The 23,818-nt window shown below is 33.6% G+C and overlaps 2 protein-coding genes across 3 annotated transcripts; both read right to left on the bottom strand.

The window, feature by feature from the left end:
• Window positions 1-117: 117 nt before the first annotated feature.
• LOC145937010 (protein decapentaplegic) lies at window positions 118-18,994 on the bottom strand. Its single transcript, XM_083039741.1, is given in 7 exon segments — window positions 118-2,128; window positions 2,130-2,929; window positions 9,948-10,390; window positions 10,754-10,923; window positions 16,547-17,699; window positions 18,439-18,785; window positions 18,877-18,994. Coding segments are annotated over 3 exon segments (1,371 nt in total). The 5' UTR covers window positions 10,357-10,390; window positions 10,754-10,923; window positions 16,547-17,699; window positions 18,439-18,785; window positions 18,877-18,994; the 3' UTR covers window positions 118-1,966.
• A 472-nt stretch (window positions 18,995-19,466) lies between these two features.
• LOC145937128 (sorting nexin-14) lies at window positions 19,467-23,572 on the bottom strand. Of its 2 annotated transcripts, none has more exons than XM_083039999.1 (9): window positions 23,381-23,572; window positions 23,015-23,258; window positions 22,519-22,902; window positions 21,951-22,263; window positions 21,714-21,869; window positions 21,512-21,636; window positions 21,213-21,271; window positions 20,096-20,931; window positions 19,467-19,951 (listed from the first exon to the last, which is right to left on the bottom strand). In XM_083039999.1, exons 1-9 carry the CDS (start codon window positions 23,461-23,463, stop codon window positions 19,539-19,541), a joined length of 2,613 nt encoding a protein of 870 aa, XP_082896125.1. In that variant the 5' UTR covers window positions 23,464-23,572; the 3' UTR covers window positions 19,467-19,538. The 2 variants fall into 2 exon arrangements, with proteins under 2 accessions (XP_082896125.1, XP_082896124.1); XM_083039998.1 differs by having other exon boundaries at window positions 21,213-21,283.
• Window positions 23,573-23,818: the final 246 nt, after the last annotated feature.

Below are 23,818 nucleotides of genomic sequence, written 5' to 3' on the forward strand. Positions count from 1 at the left end.
ATTCTTGTGTATGCGAATTTTTATGCACTAAATTCAATTTACATATATATTATCGTTTATTTAACAGAAAAAATGCACAAGACAATCTGAAATAGGTATAAAATGTACATTCATATGTGTGGTTGCCGTATTATAAATTTATTTAATATTTACACACGCATTCTATATGTATACAACTGTGGAGAGAACGCTAGGAAAATATATATTGATAAAATATTATATAAGAACATATACATATACGCACGAAAATACTCTTTACAGCATATTATTTACAACAATGTTTACAGACCTCTCGTTATTTATTTTATATCCTATCTTACACATTTTACATAACGGGCGCTCGCCTTATCGATATAACACTTCTGTACAAATATACACGTGTGTTTTCAAAAATATCTTTTGGCAAAAGAGAAAGAAGAAAAAAAAATAAATAGAATAATCCTTAAGCTACAATTATAATTTAGGTACAATTTATATTTGTGGCGGTAGATTTGTTTATTTCACGGCAATTTTTGCGAAAACGCAGACGTTTTAATTAATACAATTAAATTACAGGAAAGATAAATGCGTATTCGTATATATACGTACATTTACACGCGACACACACAAACGCTATAAAAAAATTACATCATATATGGTGTACAATCATACATATTTTCCGGCACGTGAAATTTTTCTGAATTTGTTTACTGAAGTGTTACACAATATGTCTTTTGCAGTATTAGCGATGCACAATTTTTGCCAAGAAATCGTGAAATCGCTTTTATATTATGCACCCTATCGTTTATTTTATTTTAAAATTTAAATAGTCGAAATGTCTAAAAAAAAAAAAAGATGAGATAAATAGTCAATTTGTGATAAAGTATGTAAAAAAATTAAAATATCAGCGCTCATACGTGTTTTTTTTTTCACTCGACGCACAGATTTCTTGTTAATGATACATTAGAATTAATTAATCGCTTCATCGTCGCCACTTTGAGAGTAAATTAATTCGTACAATTATTAAAAGTCACGATTGTGGAAAAAAAATAGATTTTTTTATGTTTTTAAAATAAATTCCAATTCGTTTCAAATACTTAAAACGCTTCCATGTAAAATTCGCAATTTTTTTCAATGCTGCAACTCGCCTTAATAATAGAAAGTACAGTAAAATTCTGCGAATTCTATTTTTGATTCGCGAATCAAATATATCCTCTTCAGCTCTCGCACCGAACGAAATTTCTTTCATATAAAATTGTGCGTATCTGCTGACACTATATGTTGGATAAAAAAACCGTATTATCGAAAAAAAGCTTCGTGAAACAGCCTGAAAACCGCTGATAAGGAATATTGGACGGATGTCAATTTGCAAAATTGTATCCCTCGTTCATCATCTTTTAGAAGAATCAAGTCTTCCCGTCATTTTCTCAATTGGGTCTGGCTTATGATCGGGTGTAGCCACTCTTATTATCGCGTTCTCGATCAACCATTATTATTATTATTATCAAGAAACTCCTATCGTTCCGTCGCAATTGTCGCTCGGGTTTGCGCAATTTCCAGCTGAATAATGTCAATTATTCCTTCCTTTACGCATTTTTCGATCGCAGTTACCCTAATCATCGCATTTCAAATTGATTTCGCTAATAAAATTAAAAGCTTCCTCGTTAGTTTTTTAAAAACGCGAATCTCTATCTATCTTATGGGTCCATATGAGATAAATCATGAATTTTAAAGAGCCGTTGATGCGTTTGTCAACGAATCATTTCATCACGCCATACTCTCGTTTATCATTCTTTCTCTTTTTCTTAATATATTAAAATTTACATTTACAACGTCTATGCTCGCATGTATCAATCCTTATCCGATGCGTTCGCCAAATAGCCGCGGCGAGCGCGATTTACGTAAACGAAACACGAGTGGTCCGGGACCTAAGGAAATAAATATCTCTCTATATATTCCTTCAGGGGTTCCACGAACCCCTGCCCTTCTACAGATCCTCCTCATCTGTCTCGCCGAACTGGAAAGACGTCATTTTGCCGTCTAATGACGTTATTTTGACGTCAAAACGACGTACGCTTTTGCCACCTGGGCCATCAGCGGCAGCCGCATCCGAGGACCGCCATGTCCTGGTAGTTCTTGAGCACCACCTTGTTCTCCTCGTCCAGATAGAGCATCGATATCGAGCTGAGCGAGGTGGGCACGCAGCAGGCCTTGGGCACCATGCTCGGCTTGGTGGAGTAAACGAGGGTCTGGACGATCGCGTGATTCGTCGAGTTGAGATGATCGGCGAGAGGAAACGGGCAATCACCGTGGCAGTAGAAGGCGTCGTATCCGGGCGGCGCGACGATCCAGTCGTTCCACCCGACGTCCGCGAAGTCCACGTAGAGCGGATGCCGCCGGCAATTCTCCCGCCCGTCCTTCCGCCGATTCTTCCGCAAAGCGGCGCGTCTCGCTCGCCGCTCCATCATCCGTTCCGCGGTCGCCATCTCGTACCGGCCGTCGTCCGTGTATGCGAAGAGCATCGGCTGCTTGACGGCCCACGCATCCTCGTGCTCGTCCGCGGCCCGTTTAAGTCGCACGTGCTCGTGCGCGCGCGCGCGCACCCCGGTCACGTGCACCAGGAGGCCGTGATTGTCGCGCTCGTTCTGCAGCCACCTCGTCACGGCCGGGTGGACGTCCAGGTTGATGGTTAACGTGCTCGCGATAGGCTCGATCACCTTGGTGTCGATCAGTCGCAACAGCGGCTTCTTGCGACCCTTCACCCCGGGTTGGAGTATGTCGTATACTTGTACCCGGCTGTGCTTTTCTATATTCTCTGTATTCTCTAAAATCGAGACGCGTGATAGGATCAATTCTGCCGCCTGCAACGTCTCGCTCGCGGGGATCCCCCTCAGGTTAAAGAACAGCCGGAAGCGATTCGTGGACGTGAACTTGTGGTCCAGCTCGCTCTCTAGAAAAGAAGAGATTAGGGATGTTAGTATACACGGATGTATTCAAAGTTGAGATTTTGGGATGTCCCATTTTAATTAATGTAGTTGACAGACAGTGTTTGCTGTTATCTAAATAAAATTAAATAGATGATCATCTAGATGAAATTTTGGCATTATCTTATCTTCAGTGTTTGCTGTTATCTAAATAAAATTATATAGATGATCATCTAGATGAAATTTTGACGTTATCTTATATCTTTATATAGATAATAAAAATATGTATTATCTATATCTGCATCTTAGATGAAAAAAATGTTATCTTTACTAAAACTTAAGCAGTTAAGCGATAAAAACTTATAAATAAAAGTATGAATATATATTTTTATATCTCTTTTATAATTTACATTTTTTTATAACTGTGTTTACATAAGCGGTCTTAAAAATAATATTATCTAGATGAAGCGCCATATAATTTTATCTTTTATCTAGATATATTTAAAATCATCTTCATTTTATCTAAGATGAATTTACATATTTTCATCTCATCTTTATCTAACTAATTTTAAAATCATCTAAACACAACACTGAGTGTTGAGTAGTCGAACATCTCATTTTACTTTAGGATTTTCATTTAGAAATATCACAAGTGCATAAATAAGAGTTATAATTGACTAAAAAATCATATATATAAATATATATTTTAACTAATATAATTGAATATCTCTGAAACTATGGTCTCTCTTGTGTAAATATTTCATACATTAAAGTTAAAAAGTTTCGAGAGAAAAAAAGATTATAATAATCTTGAATTTTAACTAAAGATAGCCAGAAAGTGAATAAGTAGTTTACGAGATATTTCGTACTTTAATGTGTGACATTTTATATAAACTGTATCTCGTAAAATATTCATTTTTCGACGATCTTAATTCAATGCTTCGATGCACAAAATAAGGAGAAGAATCAATTAGTGTAAAGTGTAATGAAAACGCATAGTTGTTTAAAAAAAAATTTGCTGCTAATTACAAATTGCACATTTTTTCTAAAAAAAAACAAAATTATGTGTTTTCTTTACACAATTAATTCCTGTATTATTTTGTGCATAAAATTATTAAAATAAGATCATCAAAAAATGAACATTTTACGAAATATTTTATAGTTTTGGTAAAATTATGTTAAAATTAAGTACGAAATACTTTTTATGTTGAATATTGCGAGGTATCGATTTATTAAAACAATTTGGGTAGTTTCATTTAAAAAAAAAAAATAGATTTACCTTTAAATAATTTTAATTAAAATTCCAAATTATCAACTTTTTCTCTCTCAAAACCTTTTAACTTTTGTATAAAATAATTTTTCGTTACAGCCATAGTTTCATAAATATTTGACTATATTAATTAAAGTTGAACACCCTGTATAACAAATGTGTTGTTCGTGAACCAAATTAATTAAATTAGTTAAATTAAAAATAATATATACGATATAATAATACGATAATTTTCTGTGACTTTAAAAATAGAATTTTATAAGTAAATAAAACGAGAAACGAGAATTTTCTCGGGCCTTAATAAATAAAAAAAAAAAAATTGATGATTCAAAATACGAAGCAGATCGTCGCAAAATAAAAAAAGTCACGTATTATAGGTCGCATAATATCGAATTAAAAATAAATCACCGGTTTTACAAGAAGGCTGCTTATATTAAATTCAAAGGAAGATGATCTCTCTCTCTCTCTCTCTCTCTCTCTCTCTCTCTCTCCCTCTAAATTTCCTCTTCATCGTATGTATTTATCAGAGATATCATGTGTGTTTATTAGTCTTACATTTATAAATTAATAAGGAGTGCCACCAAGCACAGGATCATTTTCACGTGACTATACCTACGTGAATATATCTTAAGACACGCGTACATAATTTAATTCACGCTTCTGCGAAAATAGCTAACATAAAGTAAAATGTATGTATGTACGATGACGCAGTTGTGTTTCTCGGAAGACTCGAAAACAGAGGATTGCAGTCGTAGTTCGTGTAATACGTATGTAAATTTTACATATACAAGAGCCAATGTTGATCCACACACACATATCTCTGTGCATCGTCGAGCGCATGCTTTGTATAGAATCTAATTTCTGCGGGGAAGCAAAAGCAAATGGCAGAAAAATATTGAAGAGAAATTATTAAAGAGAAATATTAATTATAAACTTTTTACATATATATCATCACCTTTTTTTACAAAATTCAATCTAAATTTCTAAACTAATAATTTCCTACACCTATGAAAGAGTGAACAGATTTAATCAATTATAATTGTGTTATTTTATATCAAAAGTATTTTTTTTTCTTTTTCTTTTTTCAATAACTTACATCTTACATTAATAAATTTCCAGAATATTAATTACGTTTTTAATCCCCGCCTTCATATTTTAAAAGTAAGAATTAAGAAATATATATAAATAAAGAACACTTTATATATAATATATATTTTTATATAAAGAAATTTTTTAAATAAAATAATTTATATAATTTAAAATATTATGTATAATTTTAGTTGTCATATATGTATATCAGAAAAAGTTTATCTTTGCAAAATTGTTATATAACCAATAAAATTTAGATAATAAAAAAATGTTACATATGTGTATAATTTTTTATGAAGAAATTTTTTTAAAGATATGTATTTAAAAAAAATGTGATTATAAAAAATTATATATATGTATAAGTTTATTTTAATTATATAAATTTCATTGATTATACAATTCGCAAAGATGACAATTTTAATGACAGATTTTAGTTTTTTTTTCCCCCGACATATATTAATTGTAATATTAAAAAATCTTATTTTAAATCTAACAAAGGAGAGGGATCGAATTAAACGTCATTAACTTGATTATAGAAAAATCAATGGCTCAAAAAACTTTGAAAACTCAGTTTATTTCAAATGTCACCCCTTATTAGGCCATTTTCATTAAAACCAATATTATTTCGATGAAGTCAGATTCCGATTGTGTCAGAAGATGAAGGTAATCTCTGTCTTTATTTATTGCTGATAAAATAAAAGTGCTATAATCGGTGCTTATATTTTATTTATAGCAAGAGAAAATGGAAAAAAACGTCGTTGAAGCGAAATTACTTAAGAACAGGAGGTGACACAACATGAGTTCTCCATTCTTTGTATTCCCGGCACCCAGTTTGAGACGACGCGTTTGAAGATAACGCCTTTGTCAAGGAACCCTCAGGTTCCTCGCGATACGTCTAACCACTTTCCATTATGCTTCCTTCTTAATTGCTCCCGGCGCTTTCTCCAGATGTTATGTCATCCCCCTGAGTGCTTCAGCTAGCACTTTAGTGGTGCGGAATTGCTCGAGAATCGTCTTCGAATATGGCGAAGCTACCTAGTTTCCTCCCTCTCGGAGACTCTCGGAGACCCTCAGAGGGTCGGAATGCCTTCACATCCGGATGTGAATCATGTGAACGGAAGACGGACCTCCCGAGAGCAAGAAAGGTAACGATGGAACTGTCCCGAAAGTCCCTCAACATTCCAACGCGGTATCATCATCGGCTCGAAAGTATATATCTAGACTCTCCTTTTTTTTCTCCCTTTTTCGTCGAAGGACCCCACGACACGCTTTCGACGACCGAAGGGTCCTTTGTCGGTTCAACCACGAAATCGTTTGGATGCCATTCTTTTCCTCTTCACGCGGCAGGCGAGTCCCGCAAACACACATCGTATTATATCTGTTCAATTTGTGGAAGGGAATCCCTTTCGAAAATTTTAGTTATTGATATTAATAAAATAATAATATCTTAATATATATTATGTATATCACAGTGAATAAATTGTAGGAAATTATATATATTTTTTAATTATACACATAGAGAGAATTTTCTTTTAGAATTTACCCTGAAAATCATGGTAATCGTGGGACAATATGGTATGAAAAGAATTTTATGAGAATTTCTCTCATTATAATATTTATCACAATAAATAATATAAAATATGTTTGATTAATTTTACTAAAAGTATAGTAAAATTCACTAAAATTTTATGATAAAATTAATCAAACATATTTTTAAAATTCTTTCCATATATCATATTGTCTCACGATTACCATGATTTTCAGGGTAAATTCTAAGAGAAAATTCTCTCTCTCTGTGTATAAATTTCTTTACATACTTCAAAAGTTAATAATTAAGAAAGATATATAAATTTAATTTTGCATTAAAATATTTTATTAAAAACTATCAATTTTTTGTCAAATATTTCAAAAGTAACAATTAAGGAATATATATAAATACAGAAATGTATATAATTTAAAAAAATTATATATATTAATTTCTTTTAATTATATTTTTTTTATTTATATATATTTCTTAATTTTTACTTTTGAAATATTTGGCAAAAATTGAGAGTTTTATAACTTACAGTCTCGTTCATTCACTAATCTATAACGAAATCCGCGAATATTGCGAAAGAATTAAGTTGGAGGATTTTATATGTTATGTGTGGTATATTAATTGATATAATTAAACAAATTATTAAATAAACTATGAACAGTTTTTTTTTTAAGACTTTAAATATGAGACTTTCTCCTCAAATTTTTTTATGATGAATAATAGTGTACAGATTTTTTTTGATAAAAAAGAGATTTACTTCCTGCACAAAACAATATAAAATAAATCTTTTAATGTACCATTATGCCAATTACGCTAATTATACCAGGTATGCTTAAGATAAACTTATAATTTATAGGATAAAATATATCCCCCCCTAAATTACGTATCGTTATATCCAGTGTTGTGCTTAGATGATTTTAAAATTAGCTAGATAAAGATGAGATAAAAATATGTAAATTCATCTTAGATAAGATGAAGATAACTTTGTTTTAAATATATCTAGATAAAAGATAAAATTATATGACGATTCATCTAGATAACTTCCAGATAATATTGTTTTTAAAATCGCTTATGTAAACAGTTAAAAAATGTAAATAAATAAAAATGTAATGTAAAATAAAAAAAATGGAAATTATAAAAGAGATATAAAAATATATTCATAGTTTTTTATTTATAAGTTTTTATCGTTTACTGCTCAAGTTCTACTACTTAAAATATTTTCATGTGCTATGAAACTCTAAATCAAATTATCTGAATATTATTTTAGATCATTTAGTAAAGATAACACTTTTTTTTATCTAAGATGCAGATATAGATAATACATTTTTAAATTATCTATATAAAGATGAGATAACGCCAAAATTTCATCTAGATGATCATCTATATAATTTTATTTAAATAACAGCAAACACTGGTATAACTTATATCAGCGAAATCATTAGATATTTTGTAATCTATCAAAATATTTTGCTTTTTTTACTTTGTGAAGTCTACAAGGTATTTCAAGATAAAATCGTTCTAATTCCATTCGATATCGTTAATCACAGTACTTGCTATTGTATATTTAAAAAAAAGGAATAATTTCAGAAATCTGATCTATACAAAAAGCCAGATAATCGCGTGAGAATTGTAGCTGACCCGAATGACAAAGGTATGTATGTACAAATATGTATGGAGATATTGAATTGATAAAGTCGTATGAAAATTTGTCATTTACGGACGACGTAGAACGAATGACGATTGATAACGGGCGCAATTGCATTCCATTTACTACTGCACTTTCACTGAGAGTCGAAAGAGTCGCCAACCTGTTTTCGAGAATTACGAATCCTAACTTGCTAGTTATCACCATCGTTTAATGAATCACGATTTAGAAATATACGGTAAAATCTTTTATTTGCATGTAAGGTTAATCCTGTATATGTATATATGTTATCGTTTTTTATAGGATATATTAGAGCAAAGTTAATTCAGAAATAAGTGCAACATATATATATAGACATAAGATTAATATATCGTGATCTTTATCCCGAGAAATTATTCTATCAATACACACATATAATATATATTTATAAATAAAAAGTTTAAATTTATATAATATCATTATGTAATTATAATATTGTTCATTTATATCCAAAAGAATTTGTTTATAATATTGATCGAGATATAAATGTTGGTTAAAATTAAATTAACTTTGTTTTACTAATATTATTCTATTGTTCCTTGAAAAATGTCAATTTTCAGATGATTATATAAACTAAGAAACATAAAATTAAAAGTAAAAAGAAACGAATGAAAATTATTTGTCTTATTGAATCCCTTTGATCAAAGTGTGACCTTTTACACAAGTATGTTTATATAAAAAAATCTTAACTGCATTTCTGAAATAATACGAGCTCAGGATATCTACTAAAATTTTGAAAAAAAAAATTCTAATCTTAGAGACTTTTTGGCAGTTTTTTAAAATAAGTTTTTCTACAATGTACTTTTTAAAATAAGTTCTATATTTTCAAAATTTCAAGTAAATTTAGAGAATGTTTAGATATAACTTTTTATAAAATAGGTTTTTCTATATTATATCAAATACATTGATATATGCGTTTTCTAAAAATCATCACTTAAAATAATAATTAATAAATAAAATAAGTAATCAATATTTTGCCAAGATATTAAATATATAAATGTATCTAATTATTTATTTATTTATAATATATTTTAAACGCATATTTTAATATTTTTTATTAATTTATTATTTATTAATTTTAATATTTAATATATTATAATCAATTATTTATTAATTTTAATATTTTAAACATTTTATATATTTTAATATATTTTATATTTATAAAATAATTCACAATTTGTGATAAATCAATGGACTATCGATATCTTGCAATATAGAAGCGAGAAATTATTAAAGAAAAAATATTTCAAAAAATTCCTCAAATGCCAATGAGAAATTATCTTGATTTTTCTAGGTAAAAAAAATTTCCCTATAATTTTTCTATAAATTAAAAAAAAGAAGAATTTCCCTGAAAATTTTTTTTTTAGACAATAGTAGCCTGGAGCTGTTTCTTTTCTTTCTCAATTTCCACCCGACTGTGATTCTTACTGATTAACAGAAATACATAAAAGATCTGACACTCACCGACATGTAGAAACGAGCGAACGGTGTTGGCCGATCGCGCGTGAATCCCGGGCTTCGCGATGTTCGTGACGCCGATGTTGCTCTGACGGGCCTGGAGCTTCCTGAGGGACTTCGGGACATACGCTGTGCCCTGCGGGTTGGGTCTCTTCTTGAAGCCCAACAGGGAAAGCAGACTAGCCTCCACCCCGGCGATTACCTGCTCGTTGTTCATCGCCGCGAAGCTGTGACGCGACGACGTCGACGACGTCGACGACGACGATGATGATGATGATGATGAGGGTGATGACGACGACGACAACACAGTCCTGTTCGTGTCGGTGCGTAGACCCGCCTCTGCGTTAGCATTCGCACTTGCTAGCAGCGCGAATGCTGCCACGAGCACTAATCTTAGCAGCGGCGACATGCGCATCGTGACGTCGTCACTCACTTGACGCGTTACCTCCCTGAAAAATAAATAGGGGATGATTATTAATCTAAATGTTTTTAGATTTTGCAAAAAGGTGTCAACAGTGATGATAATGACGATGATGATGATGACGATGACGATGATGATGGTGATGATGATGAGGATGAGGATGATGATGATGATGACGATGATGATGATGATGATGATGACGATGATAATGATGATGATGATGATGATGACGACCTTTTGATGAATGATCTTTTGCAAAAAGTGAAAGAAAAAGAGAAGAAAATATTTTTTTAATATCGAATAATCCCAGACTACACTATCACATACATAATTGAGGATGATTAATGACTCATTAATTTTAATTGTATTATAAAGTACGTAATTCTTTCACCTTTCTCTTCTTTGTAAATAGTCTTGCGACGAAATTAGAGATGTGAGTATCCTTCAGAATTAGGTGATCACGGTACGACTTCAGAATATCTTCTACCACCTGGACTCTTAACGAAGGATTACGGAAGGTACTAAAGAAGACACCTTTTACCTAGCAGGGCGGTAGTAGAACTGAGGAGTAGTAGTTATATTAAGTAATACGACCCCTGTGGTCAAAAGAATTTGTGGAAGGGATGGACATAGCCATTTTTAAAAGATAAATCATTATGAGGCAGCAATGGATGTGTGTGTGTGTGTGCGTTTATATACATATTTGAAAGTATGATCATTACGAGAGATCATTAAGTCGATGTGTGGTCGAAATGAACAGATACTAATCAACCGATAAATATGTAAAATAATATATATTAAATAATTTTTTAATAAATATATAATATAATATATTAATTTTATTTATTTTTATTTTATTTTGTTTTATTTTTTATAATATATTTTATAAATGTATAAAATATAATATATATTAAATTTTTTTTTTTTTTTAATTACTTAAACAACGCAACATTATTGAACGAATCGAGACATTAGTGTTAGAATACAATAAAGACAGATTAAGATCTTCGACAATTTTTTTGAAAACATCCTCCATAAATAAAAGCGCGATATAATATATGCTTGATAACGAATCTTATCGAGTTTCTTCTTGACTATTTCTTTTTCTTCGAACAAGCGTAATTTAGTTTCCTCGCTTTTTCTTTAATCTTTCTAAGTTTTCTAAGTTCACCTATTAACTAGCGGAAATTTTAGTCAGCAGCGAAGGGCTGCATAATTTCTCTGACTCAGCAGAAGAGATATCTTCCCGGAGGCTCAAGATTCGATTGGTCAACGGTTCCTAGGTCCGCCAATGAATGTTGAGGAATTTCGTCGAATCAGGCTCTGTTTCAAAGTAATCCCTTTCTCTTAGTCTCGACCATCGAGCATTTTTTCTTTATGATCTTATATATGGTGATTCGAAAATATCCGCGAAGATCAGTCTTTCGATACGGATCAGATGAGCGAACTTGACGAGAAGTTATATGCAAAGTTCCCATGACGCTTTCTCAAAATTATCACCCTGTATATTGCCGATTAAATCAATGTTTAATTGAAAGTGCATAATCATTTATGGAATTTAATTTACCTACTCTATAATTTTCTTTCTTATTAGAGTAACAATGAAACCGCGGATAGGGATGCAAAAAAGATAGCAAAACATGCGTGTAAATAATCTTTCATAATAAAAGTATAGCCAAGACAGCTGAAGAATCGCATATAATAGCTCGATGAATTGACAAGTTAAGATCTGATAATGGTAGTAATATAGTATGTAAATGTATGTAATATAGTTTATTAGTATCTAATAATGCGAATTTTTTTATAGATTTTTCGCGCGATCAGAGATTGATAAATGATAGACTCGCGGAAAAGATATAAATATTAATCTCGAATTAGTAATGAGAACGTGGATAAGATTCACATTGAAAACACTGGAACTTTCCACTATTACAAAATCTCGACAGGAGCTATATATAAATTCGAATTTGAAGACTGCAATGGATTTGAATGTCGTAAAGTACAAGTTGCCTATTGTTTATATATTATTTTATTATTATAATATATTTTATATTATATATTATATATTGCGTTTATATTGCATATATATTAATATATTTTATTTTTATATTTTATTTATTATTATTATATTGCATATATTGCAATATATTTTATATTATTTTATTGCATTATTTATTCGATTATTATCGAATCGCTTGTTTATAACGTGACGATCTTAACTTGTCAACGCAAAGTTGTGTGTCTCTTCTGAAAAAGGGTCGTGAGAAGCGGCGAGTCGCGTTTCACATTTGGAGCGTCAAACATCCAATGTTTGCTGTTATCTAAATAAAATTATATAGATGATCATCTAGATGAAATTTTGGCGTTATCTTATCTTTATATAGATAATAAAAAAATGTATTATCTATATCTGCATCTTAGATAAAAAAAAAGTGTTATCTTTACTAAATTATCTAACATAATATTCAGATAATTTGGTTTAGAGTTTCATAGCACATGAAAATATTTTAAGTAATAGAACTTGAGCAGTAAACGATAAAAACTTATAAATAAAATTATAAATATATTTTTATATCTATAATTTTCATTTTTTTATTTTACATTACATTTTTTAACTGTTTACATAAGCGATTTTAAAAATAATATTATCTGGAAGTCATCTAGATGAATCGTCATATAATTTTACCTTTTATCTATATATATTTAAAATAAAATCATCTTTATCTTATCTAAGATGAATTTACATATTTTTATCTCATCTTTATCAAGCTAATTTTAAAATCATCTAAGCACAACACTGCAAACATCAAAGTTCGCGAGACCATCTTACATAGACGGAAGAATATTACGTACGTAATTTTTCGAGATCGATCGAACACAATGTGTTTTGTATCGTGACACACTTGCTGCTTGTTGCATATTAACGGTAGAGATTTCCGGGCGCGGGCGGACGAAACTGGTTTTATCCGGCGATACTTTAAACGCGCATTTCTCAAAGGCGCTATAATATATTTATGCGCAGCATAATGGACGTATGTTAAACGGACGTTGTGTGTTTCCCTCGTCCTCGACTTTCGATTTCGTTCGATGCTAAAATGTTAAGATCTCTCGGCAGACTTCTCGAGTTTCTTCCTGCTATACGCGTACGCGCTAAAACGAATAATCGAACTGTTGGTTAAAGAGATGCGTGAGAAGTGCCAGATGTGAAGAGAAAACAAATCTCAGATCTTCTTTATATATAGAATAACATTAGCCATTGAGCGAAAAAATATTACAAATAAAATAAGCAATAATTGATCATTTAAGATAAAGCAGAATTATTTTTCTTCTATTTGACTTCTCTTATTTTTATTTATTTTTATATTATACATATATATATATATATACATATAATTAAATATATAATTTTATATATATATATATTTTTTTTTATTTCTTTATTTTATTATATTTTTATTATATTTTTATTTTTATTATATTATTTCTTTATTTTATTTTATTAAATTTATTTTATTTTCATTTAACTTTTCTTTAAATATTAAACTTCTCTCTCTTTGCAATTGTTTAAAAAAAGGTATCATGATAAAATAGAGCATTTTATGTCAAGTAAAAATTCTGTTAAATTGAAATTAAATTAATCTCGAACACACAGTGTTGTAGACTCGATATTTTTGTCAGGAAATAGTTAATTACAGATCGATCGTGTAATTCTTATATAAAGAAAAGTGCAGAAAGAGCCAAAGACATATTCAATATCTATTAAATAGGGAAAGAAGCGATCGAATAAAAAATATTCTAACGACATAAAATTCAATAACAAAAACATGCGAAGCATATTGAAATAAATCGTGACACATAATGAATTCATTAAGGCGATTATTGGCAAAATACCACTTCTCGTAATTGACAGCGATATATTTGCCTCTTCTTGGTTTTATATATAAAACGGGCACACAAACTCGCGCTATAGTTCTCGGTATTCGTGCACATTCTGTATTCTCATTAATAGCGATATTACACGCCACACGATTAGATCTAATCTAATTCTTTTCTGAGAAATCGTCGCGAATATGACATATTTTTAGAAAGCATGGAAAATAAGGTCGTTCTATACACAAACGAGAGAGATAATCATCGTAAAATTTTCTTTTTTTTCTCATTTACACACATTTTTTCAAAACAAATTTTGACAAATTTAGAAAAATATTAAATACCGCTAATTTAAGAAAAAAAAATCTCACGCTTTTGCTTTATTATTGAATTTTTTGAATGATCGAATTTATAGATAAGACGTGCGCTACGTTTATTCGTTCAATAATTAATAAAATAATAAAAATAATTAAAAATAAAATTTCTTGCTGTCACTAGGACAGATCACATTTATATAATATATAATATAATATATAAATATAAATATGTATATTATATAAACATATATTATATTATATGTATATATACATATATGTATATATATTATATATGTAATATATTATATAATATATAAATATATAAATATAATCGACACATTGTCATGTTATTGATGTTATTAATTACAATATTTGAGACGTACAGTTCTTCGATTGCAATTTATTTTTTTATTGTTAATCCTATAACAAAAATTCTCTCTTCCATGTATTTCTTCGTAATATATCTTCAACCCTATTATATTTATAACAATAATCTGATTAATAAATCTGTGTTTATATTGACTACGATAATCTTGTAATTCAACCCTATTATATTTATGACAATAATAAATAAAGAAAGAAAAACGAAGTGGGAGAAAGAGAGCCAATTAGAAAATCCTTCAATAACAACCCTCCGCTCGCAACATTTAAAATTAAAATTAATACACATAATTCCGATTACGTGGACTTTAGCAGATGACAGTGGGATATACAATATGGTAGATACAACCCGTTCCAGGGGCTTTCCTCACGCGGCCCTGGCACCACGAAGAGAACGCAGAAAGAGAGAGAAAGACAGAGAGACAGGGCACAGAAAGGTACGTGTTGGTGGGACCAGAGCCAAGCTGTCTGCTGCGCCGTCGCCGTCGCCGCGCAGCCTCTCTCATCTCATCTCATCTCATCTCATCTCGCTCGCTGGACTGACCGGAGCCGAATTCTCGGAGCGAGCGCTCGCTCGAGACTCGAGCGGCCGCTCTAGCGTTTGCGCGCATTAAGTAACAATATCCTTTCTTCGAGCAGCCAGTCTGTGCGTGTTTGTGTCTTTCAAGGACAATGAATTTACGCATTCGCGCGGAAAAAGGCTCGTCACGCTTGCATTCCTCCCGCGGTGCATTATGGTATAACGAGGGGGTGGGGGGTGGGGGGTGGGGGGAGACAGGGGGTACATGAGGGGGCGCGCCCCGTTTGGTTGGCAAAAGTATCCGCTCGCCGGATAAACACACTCGAGAACGAGCCTTCCATCGACCACGATAGATTAGAGCGAGACCCGAACCCTCCCTCTTTCCCCCTGTACCCCCCTCCCAGAAGAAAGAGGGGGACAGGAGGCAGGTATGCGAGAAAAGGGGAAAATATCTCATTCCAGAGAGGAATCCGTTTTCGAGAGACCACCCGCGCGTCTCCTTTTGATGGTGGACCACAATCGTCCCCTCCATCCCTCCCGCCCCCTCGCGTCCCCCTGAGAACCCCTGCGGTTGATTGTTTCAACGATCAACGGCAGAGGCGAAGGCGGAGTAGACGATTATATTTTGTAGGAATCTGCGGCCGGTTTGTTTTCCGGGGGGGGGGGCACAGAAGAGGGGGGCACCAGCGTTGCTCTACCTGGAAACAACATCCGACGCGCGAGCGGCCGGATTTGCATTCGCGTTCGCGAGATATGCGCGCGCTGCCAGCGCGACTCTGGAATGCGACGCGCTGGAATATACAAGGATAAGGTCGGAGAGCAGCGCGCGCGTATAATATAGGCGCGTCATCGTCTAAAATAATCGGGCCGGGGAGGGGAGGGGAAGCGCGGTAGTCGCCGGCGACAATGAGCGGGTTGAGGAAGAAGTGGGTCGGAGAGTAGAGCGAGAGGTGAGAGACGCAAGATGGAAATAGAAGAAGGAATCTCGTAGAAAGGGAGAGAGAGAGAGAGAGAAAGAGAGGGGGGGAAGGAGAAGCATGAACAGAGACAGATGGACAGATATTGACAGATGGACAGATTGACAAGTCGTACTCACCAAACTAATCGCGGGTCCGTAGTTCGAGCAGCCACGGCATCTCAACGGGGCCCCTCCCCCCACACACAACACTGTTCACCACCACTGCACGTAATCCTTCACCACTTGGCACCACTCGCTTGCGCGCGCGCGCGCACGCGCAAAAATCCGGACGGCACCTCTGGAGCACCGCCGACGTATAAACTGATGATAGAACGAATAGACGACGTCGACGGCGATGATGAGCAGGATGATGATGATGATGCTGATAATGATGGTGATACTGATGATGACGATGATGAAGATGATGATGATGGTGATGACAGATTCTCGGTCGCTCGCTGGATATCCGTGTTCGTTGTCCGACTGTTGTTGTTGTTATTCCTCGTAATGACTGCGCTCTCCTCCAAGGCACCATATACGGCCGGGCGTCTGGGCCCCCGATGAGCAGGAGGGCACCTCCGATATGTTCTCTCGTTAATTCAGGTGGTCATCATAACTTGCCGAAGAGCGTCAACACGGAGAGATACCTTCTCTCTTTCTCTCGTCGTTGCTCCGAGAGAGACGGAGGGGGAAGGGAATATACGGAGCCCTTCTTCGCGTACACCTGCGCGACCTATCAACAGGTCCTAGGCAGCGCGCGCGCGCGCACGCGCGCGGAATCTGGCCTCGTCGGGAGAGTTTTCCTTTGTAATATCCTTTTGTAATATCTTCCTGGTCCTGGGTGCTCCTGATTTATTTTCTTTTTTTTTTACGCGAGATACGCGGCACTCTTTCGCGACCGCCGCGCCTCCCCCCCACCACAACACAAGGCACTCCCGTATTCTTGACGATTTTTCTCTTTTGACAACGACGACGACGAATATGTCGCACTCACGATCGGGAGAGACTAGCTTTTTCTCGCGCACTATTTATTTCCCCTCGTGGATAACGAATGATCGCGCGTTTATAAGGATAAGTAACTCTCGCCGAGAACGGAGCGAGAGCGAGGGCTTAAGCAAGGCCGCGCGTCGAACGTGTGCGGACCCCGTTCCAGCGCGCTGCTCCGTTCTACTGGCCCTTCCTTCTCCGCTTCTACTAGGGGGAGGGAGAGGACCTCCCCCACTTGCCGGTAGAGCGCCCAGGACCGCAGCGCCCACGTTTGCATTCCGCGCGCCTTCGCTTCCTTCGCGACCTGAAAAAGAATCCCCCGATCACATATATAGTCTTATCTCAATATATTATTTTTTTTTCAAAATTCTCTCTATGTTGAAAAAGGATTTTAAAGGAATAAAAATTCTATTATTCTCTTATTTCAATATTTTCCAATATATATACATATTTATTTATTTAGTTTTAAATATTAAAATTAAGGAATATTAATATAAGAGAAAATTACAGAAAATTATAAAATTCTCTATATTATTCTTTTATCTTTATATATAATAATATTTATCTAAATAATTATAAAATTCTCTGTATTATATTCTCTTAATATTTTTTATTTTAATAAGAAATCTTAATCTTATCTTAATATTTCTTATTTTAATAATAAGAAATCTTAATAAAAGAATAATATAAAGAATTATAAATATTTTTTTTCGAAATAGAGAAATAAATTTCGAAAAAATCATATATATAGCGCTATCTCTCTATATAAAAAATATATATGTATATTAAAATAAATTGTTTATATTACTCTTTTCTATATTAAGATTAAAATTATTCGTCGAATTAATAATACTTAAAGGATTTTGTAATGGATTTAAAAAAATACTCAAAAAGTTAATTTTTTTAATAATAGAGCTTTCGACGATAAAATGGCGTCGATAATTTAAAGAAAAAAAATTTTTGTTATTAAAAGGGAAATGAATAAAGGACTCTGTCCCTCGGAGACGTCAGGCAGCACTTCCGTTCCTGCGTGCTATACTTACTTGTCTCTTCGTTATTCTCGAGGGATACATAGTTATCTTTCGCTCGCGCATTCTCGGACTTGCTCCACCAGCCAGTCTGCCGCTGCTGTGTCCCCCCTCTCCCCCCTATTCCCGCCGATGCTTTCCACCACTGCTCCGTAATTCCGCTTTTCACTCACTCGCCTGCGAGTGGTCCCCAGTCCTATTTCGTCGTTCGTCTTTGATGTCTCTACCTTTATTATCTTCTCAGGGCGGTAGCCTGCGTGTCAAATGGTTTTCCGAGATTTATGCGCAAAAATCTTAAGCTTTGAAATCTCTTTTATCTCTCACAGAATCGGCGCGATTATAGATAAAAAATTACTCTGCATCTTGAAACATAAAATAATAATTAAATATCCTTGGAATCTATAATAGATGTCTGTAAAATCGTAGAACTTTAATGGCGCACATTATAATTACCTCGTAATAATTATAATAATTATAATAATTAAGATATAAGGGCATTTGAGAGCTTTCAAACACACGCGAGAATAATCTTGATGTTTTTAATCTCTATCTCTCCTCATCCGGTCGGAACTGAAATGTGAATCACAGTCAGTAATAAAGAGAAATGTGGTTTTAACGGTAGAGTGTAATTTGATTGATTATCGATATATTAGAACTCATTTTTATCGATCAAGCAAACCCCGCGTTATTCAAATTATTATTATTTATTGCAATAAATGGATTTTTATTTATTTATTATTTATACGTATTATAATTATTATTCTTCTCGTTGCATAATATTTACTCATTTCTTCAAATATATAAAAATTATAATATGTATATATCTAATATATTAAACAATAAGGCCTATAACTTATATAAATATATTAAACAATAAGGCCTATCACTTATATATTTGTATCTAATATATTAATATATTATATATATATATATATATATATATATATAAATTCTATAGAGCTTAATAGGAATTTCTATTTATATGAAATCATTATAATAAAATACTACATATGCACAAGAAGAAATATTTGTGTATGTATGTGTATGTTGAGTGAACCATTTTATTAGAATTATATGTACAACTGTTCGTTTTTTTAAGTTTGTCAAAAGATATATTACGTTGTTACTTCTGGGAAAAGATTTACCAAGATGTGATCCAGCAGGAAGTACGCCAGATGTTTGTTGAACGGTGCGTTTTGTAAAGGATCCAACAGAGAATCCATCAAACCGTTCCAGGGCTTGGAGAATCCCATCAACCACCACGGCAACAAAGAATACAGCCCTTCTTTGGCGGTTTCATAATAATCTCGACATCTTGCTTGCGAGGAGAAGTCTTTCATGTAATTTCTACCTGTTATTTTCGCGTGTAAAAGCTTAACGACGATAGAAGCTCGGCCACCGCTCAGAAGCTTGATCAACATATTGTAGAACATTGCGTTCACAACAGGATCCACTCTTTTACGCAATAAGGAGGCGAACATCCACATGAGTCGCGAAATAATCGGAGGTATATTCAGCAGACCGTCCACTGTAATAATAATTTCTCATTATTGACGATCAGTCTCTTCCCAAGTAGCAAACTGACGTCATTAGACGTCATTCGAGGTCAAAATGACGTATGCTTGCTACCTGAGTTGCATACAGGTGTGAAAACTTATTTATTTAAACTTACCAGCTTCCACGACGCATAAGCTTGCCCCTTTTACATGCTCGCGTTGCGACAGATCAGTGCAGGCCTGATCTTGCAAGGCGACAGGTAGATTCAGATTATTGCCGAATGCTCCGTCTAGCAGATTTCTACCTTTGCTCTCAGCCTCGTCGAGATTGTGCTCGCTCAACGGTTCGACACCCATATCCATATGCTCGTACTTTGTATTCGTGGACGCCAGAAAGGTACTCATAAATCTGTCCAGGTGCTGTCCCTTTTCCTTTCGCAATTTATAGGTCATACTTTGATAGAGGATACCGATATCGGGTGTGCTATAATTGGCAAAGCACGGCTTCAGATTCGGAGTCGTCAGGAAGGTGTAGAGGAGCTCGCTACTTCTCAGCATCGGCTTAGACAGCAGCTTCTGCAAAAACTCCTCGTAACGTTGACGATTGGCCGCCAGAGGTAGATTGGGATTCTTGCGCGACGACAAGGGCGAGTCGTTCAGCTCCTTGTCGCCGTGGAACTCGGCCAGTCGCGCCCGCAGGGTGTAGAAGTCTTGATCCTGACGCAGGACCGTCCACGATTTAGCCTCCGCCACGCTGTGAACGGCGATCATGTACACCGGTTGCGCGCCACCGCCGTCCACGTGAGGGACGGCAACCCGCCACGTCGTCAGGTCGCGATGAGACTTGATATCGCCGAAGCCCTTGATCTCGCCGTAGGCTCGCGCCGTGCAATCCACCTCTTCGACCGGATAGACGTGCTGCAGCGGAAACGAGATACCGTCCATCATCGCGCCTATCCTGCTGCCTAGTTGACTGCTGGACCGAATAGGAACTGATGCACCTCCGCTTGCACTAATTACAAATTAATAAATATTAATTATGTTCAAAGTTTTAGAACGTAGTAGTCTTATTTTCACTTGTTTGATCAGGAAAATATTTTTAGAAAATTATTTTATCATTTTTTTCCTACTTCTTCATGTAAGTTACAATATAATAATTATAGTTACATTATTAGTACAATATCATAAAACATAACAGATAATTAAATTATAAAGCACAGGTCATGTTAAAATTGAAAAATAATATTTCTAAAGGATTTAAACAAAATTAAAAATACTTAGGAGCACACTTACTTGGCCGCAGTAGCTTTTGCTTGTTCAGATGCCAAATAACCACACAAATGTTTGTATAACTGAAACACAGACTGTTTTAATATAAACTTTCATTGATTTTTTAAATATTAAATAAATAATAGTAATAATAATAATAAATAGTATATATAATATGAAATACATAATAATAATAATAATATAATATAAAATAATATAAAATAATAATATAAAATAATAATATAAGATTAAATATATGCAGAGAGGACTACTTGACAATAATATGAGAAATAGATGAAAATAAATGTCGAAATATATATTACTTGATAACTGTGATGGAATGGTGGCAGACAAGTACTTTCTAAGAGCGCGTGTGCTTCCTGATGAGCTTGATAGAAGGGTCGTGATGTTCGTAGATCTTGGATTTTTTCCGGTCCACCTTCCAATACTGGAGAAATAAACGCATAGATGTACATCTAATAATATTTAAAACAGAAATTATTCCATCGCAAACAAATTACGCACTTTGTCGTATGCCATTCGATATATGTAATGGTAAATACAGATATTCCGGACCATCGGGATCAAGATATACTGCGTACAAACTTCGAACATCTGTGTATAAGCTCTTTTCAGCGCTGGTCGACATTTCCGGATTTAACATACGTTTACTGAGATCATCTAAAGAACAGTAGATGATATCGATTATAAATATGTTACATGTAAAATTTAAATAACATAATGCATCAAAAAAGTATGTACCAATATCTAAGCAAAATTGAAGAAGATTCATGGGTCCTGATTCCTTGATGTGCTGCATAAACATATACAACAGTTCAGGATCGTTCAAGACCTCATTTAAAGATGGCTTAAAACAATTTTGCGCAACAATGTGCAAATGCATTCCTGTCATCCAAGATTGCAGCATCGGTACATTAATGGTCTCCGCTGCATTAGACAGAGTGGTATCACGATGAGTGGACAATGTCACCAGCGTATTTATATTCTCTGGATCTGCAAGTGCATCAATTGCTGGTAGCAGCACCCAATTGGCCAAAATCTCCCGAAGTATCACCTACAAGTATATATTATTATATGAACTGAAAGAAGTGTACAAGATATTATAATCTCCTTTTTTTTCTCTCTCTCTAAATATAAAAATTTCTTAAATTTGAATAAAATTTAAATAAAAATAATAATAATAATAAAATAAAATAATAATAATAATAACAATTAAAATAATTAAAATTAAATTAAAATTAAATTAAATTAAATAAATTTAAATAAAATTCATGTACAAGAGAAAATCTCAAAATAACTCGTATAATACTTTGTTATTTGTCGAGACATGTATGGCTGGTAACAAATGTGGCAGCAATGCAGTGATCAATCCTCGTAAATAATTCAATTCAGCTTCTCTGGAGTAAGCAGCCGGATGAATCTTCGAACTCAGATAACTTCCGATATAATCCTGAGGCACTTTAACATCCATTTTTGATTTTTTCAAAAGCGTATTCCAATCTTGAGCGTGCTGTATGGCCAAGGGAATCAGATCGCTGAATGTGATGCCTGCTGTATCTGCACGTAATAATCTAATAGCGATATTCTTCGCTGCTGTCGTTATAGCTAGGCGCAACTGTTGTACGAAAGCTTCATTCGTCGAAAAATCAGAGTACCACGAACGGACATAGATCTGTAGCACCTCTTCTAAAAGCTACAAATATGTTTTTATGTATTATCAATATATAAATAAAGTATGAGTGATATAAACCATATAATAAAATGGTTTTCTTATTAATATTCTAGCAGTAGAAGATTGTAATTACCTGTTCTAACGCATGGTCAAAATCCTTCGGCACTTTGATCTTTGTCGAATGTGGCAGTAACTTGTGTCTTTTGCAAGTGTTGTTACTGCAAACGCTGCACGAATCCTTGAACTCATATTTTGCAATAAATTTGTCATTCGTAATATTAAATCTTGCTAATAAGTCATCGATAGACTGTATCAATTGAACGGCGTAGAAACTGCTAATTGCATAAATGCCGGCCACAATAAACACCCATAAAAAGCTGCAAAAAGATCAAAATAATTAGAAAATAATTTTATAATATATATTATTTACAAAAAAATAAGAGTAATATTTACAAAATAATATCAAGTAATATATATATAAAATAAGAGTATTATTTACCTGTCAAAGACAATTATAATAAATGCGATAAGAAAAAAAATGACCGTCAATACTGCGAAATTAAAAAAGTATAAATCTTGCATCTCTTTGGTGTTTCAGTGACAAAATATATATATATTTCTTTCGACGTTGAGAGTGTGATATATGTATAATAAAATATTAACAGAAACAGTTTGGCTGATAATGCATTTTTATATTCAACACAAAGCCATCCTCTCGACGAAATATATTTATGCTCTGTTCAAACACTTGTTTTGCATCGCGAAAATTATCGGAGATACACGTCGTCCTTTTTTATGTCATCACATTTGACAAAATAAATTGACAGTTCGAGCGAGAGTTCCGATCCACAAAATGCTCGATGACATAACACTATATAAAATATAAATGAGTTACAATTATACAAAGTATTTGCGATGAATGATAATACGAAATCGC

This window comes from Prenolepis imparis, unplaced genomic scaffold (genome assembly GCF_030444845.1).
Source record: "Prenolepis imparis isolate NDT839.2.m4 unplaced genomic scaffold, iyPreImpa1.0 SCAF_6, whole genome shotgun sequence".
Lineage (NCBI taxonomy): Eukaryota > Metazoa > Arthropoda > Insecta > Hymenoptera > Formicidae > Prenolepis > Prenolepis imparis.

Excerpts from the sequence above, each read along its gene's own strand:
- LOC145937128 (XM_083039998.1), bottom strand. The coding sequence starts at position 23,463 with ATGCAAGATTTATACTTTTTTAATTTCGCAGTATTGACGGTCATTTTT. Across the intron at positions 23,259-23,380 it reads ATTATAATTGTCTTTGACAG|CTTTTTATGGGTGTTTATTG; the intron begins GTAAATAATACT and ends ATCTTTTTGCAG. Across the intron at positions 20,932-21,212 it reads GCAAAAGCTACTGCGGCCAA|TGCAAGCGGAGGTGCATCAG; the intron begins GTAAGTGTGCTC and ends ATTTGTAATTAG.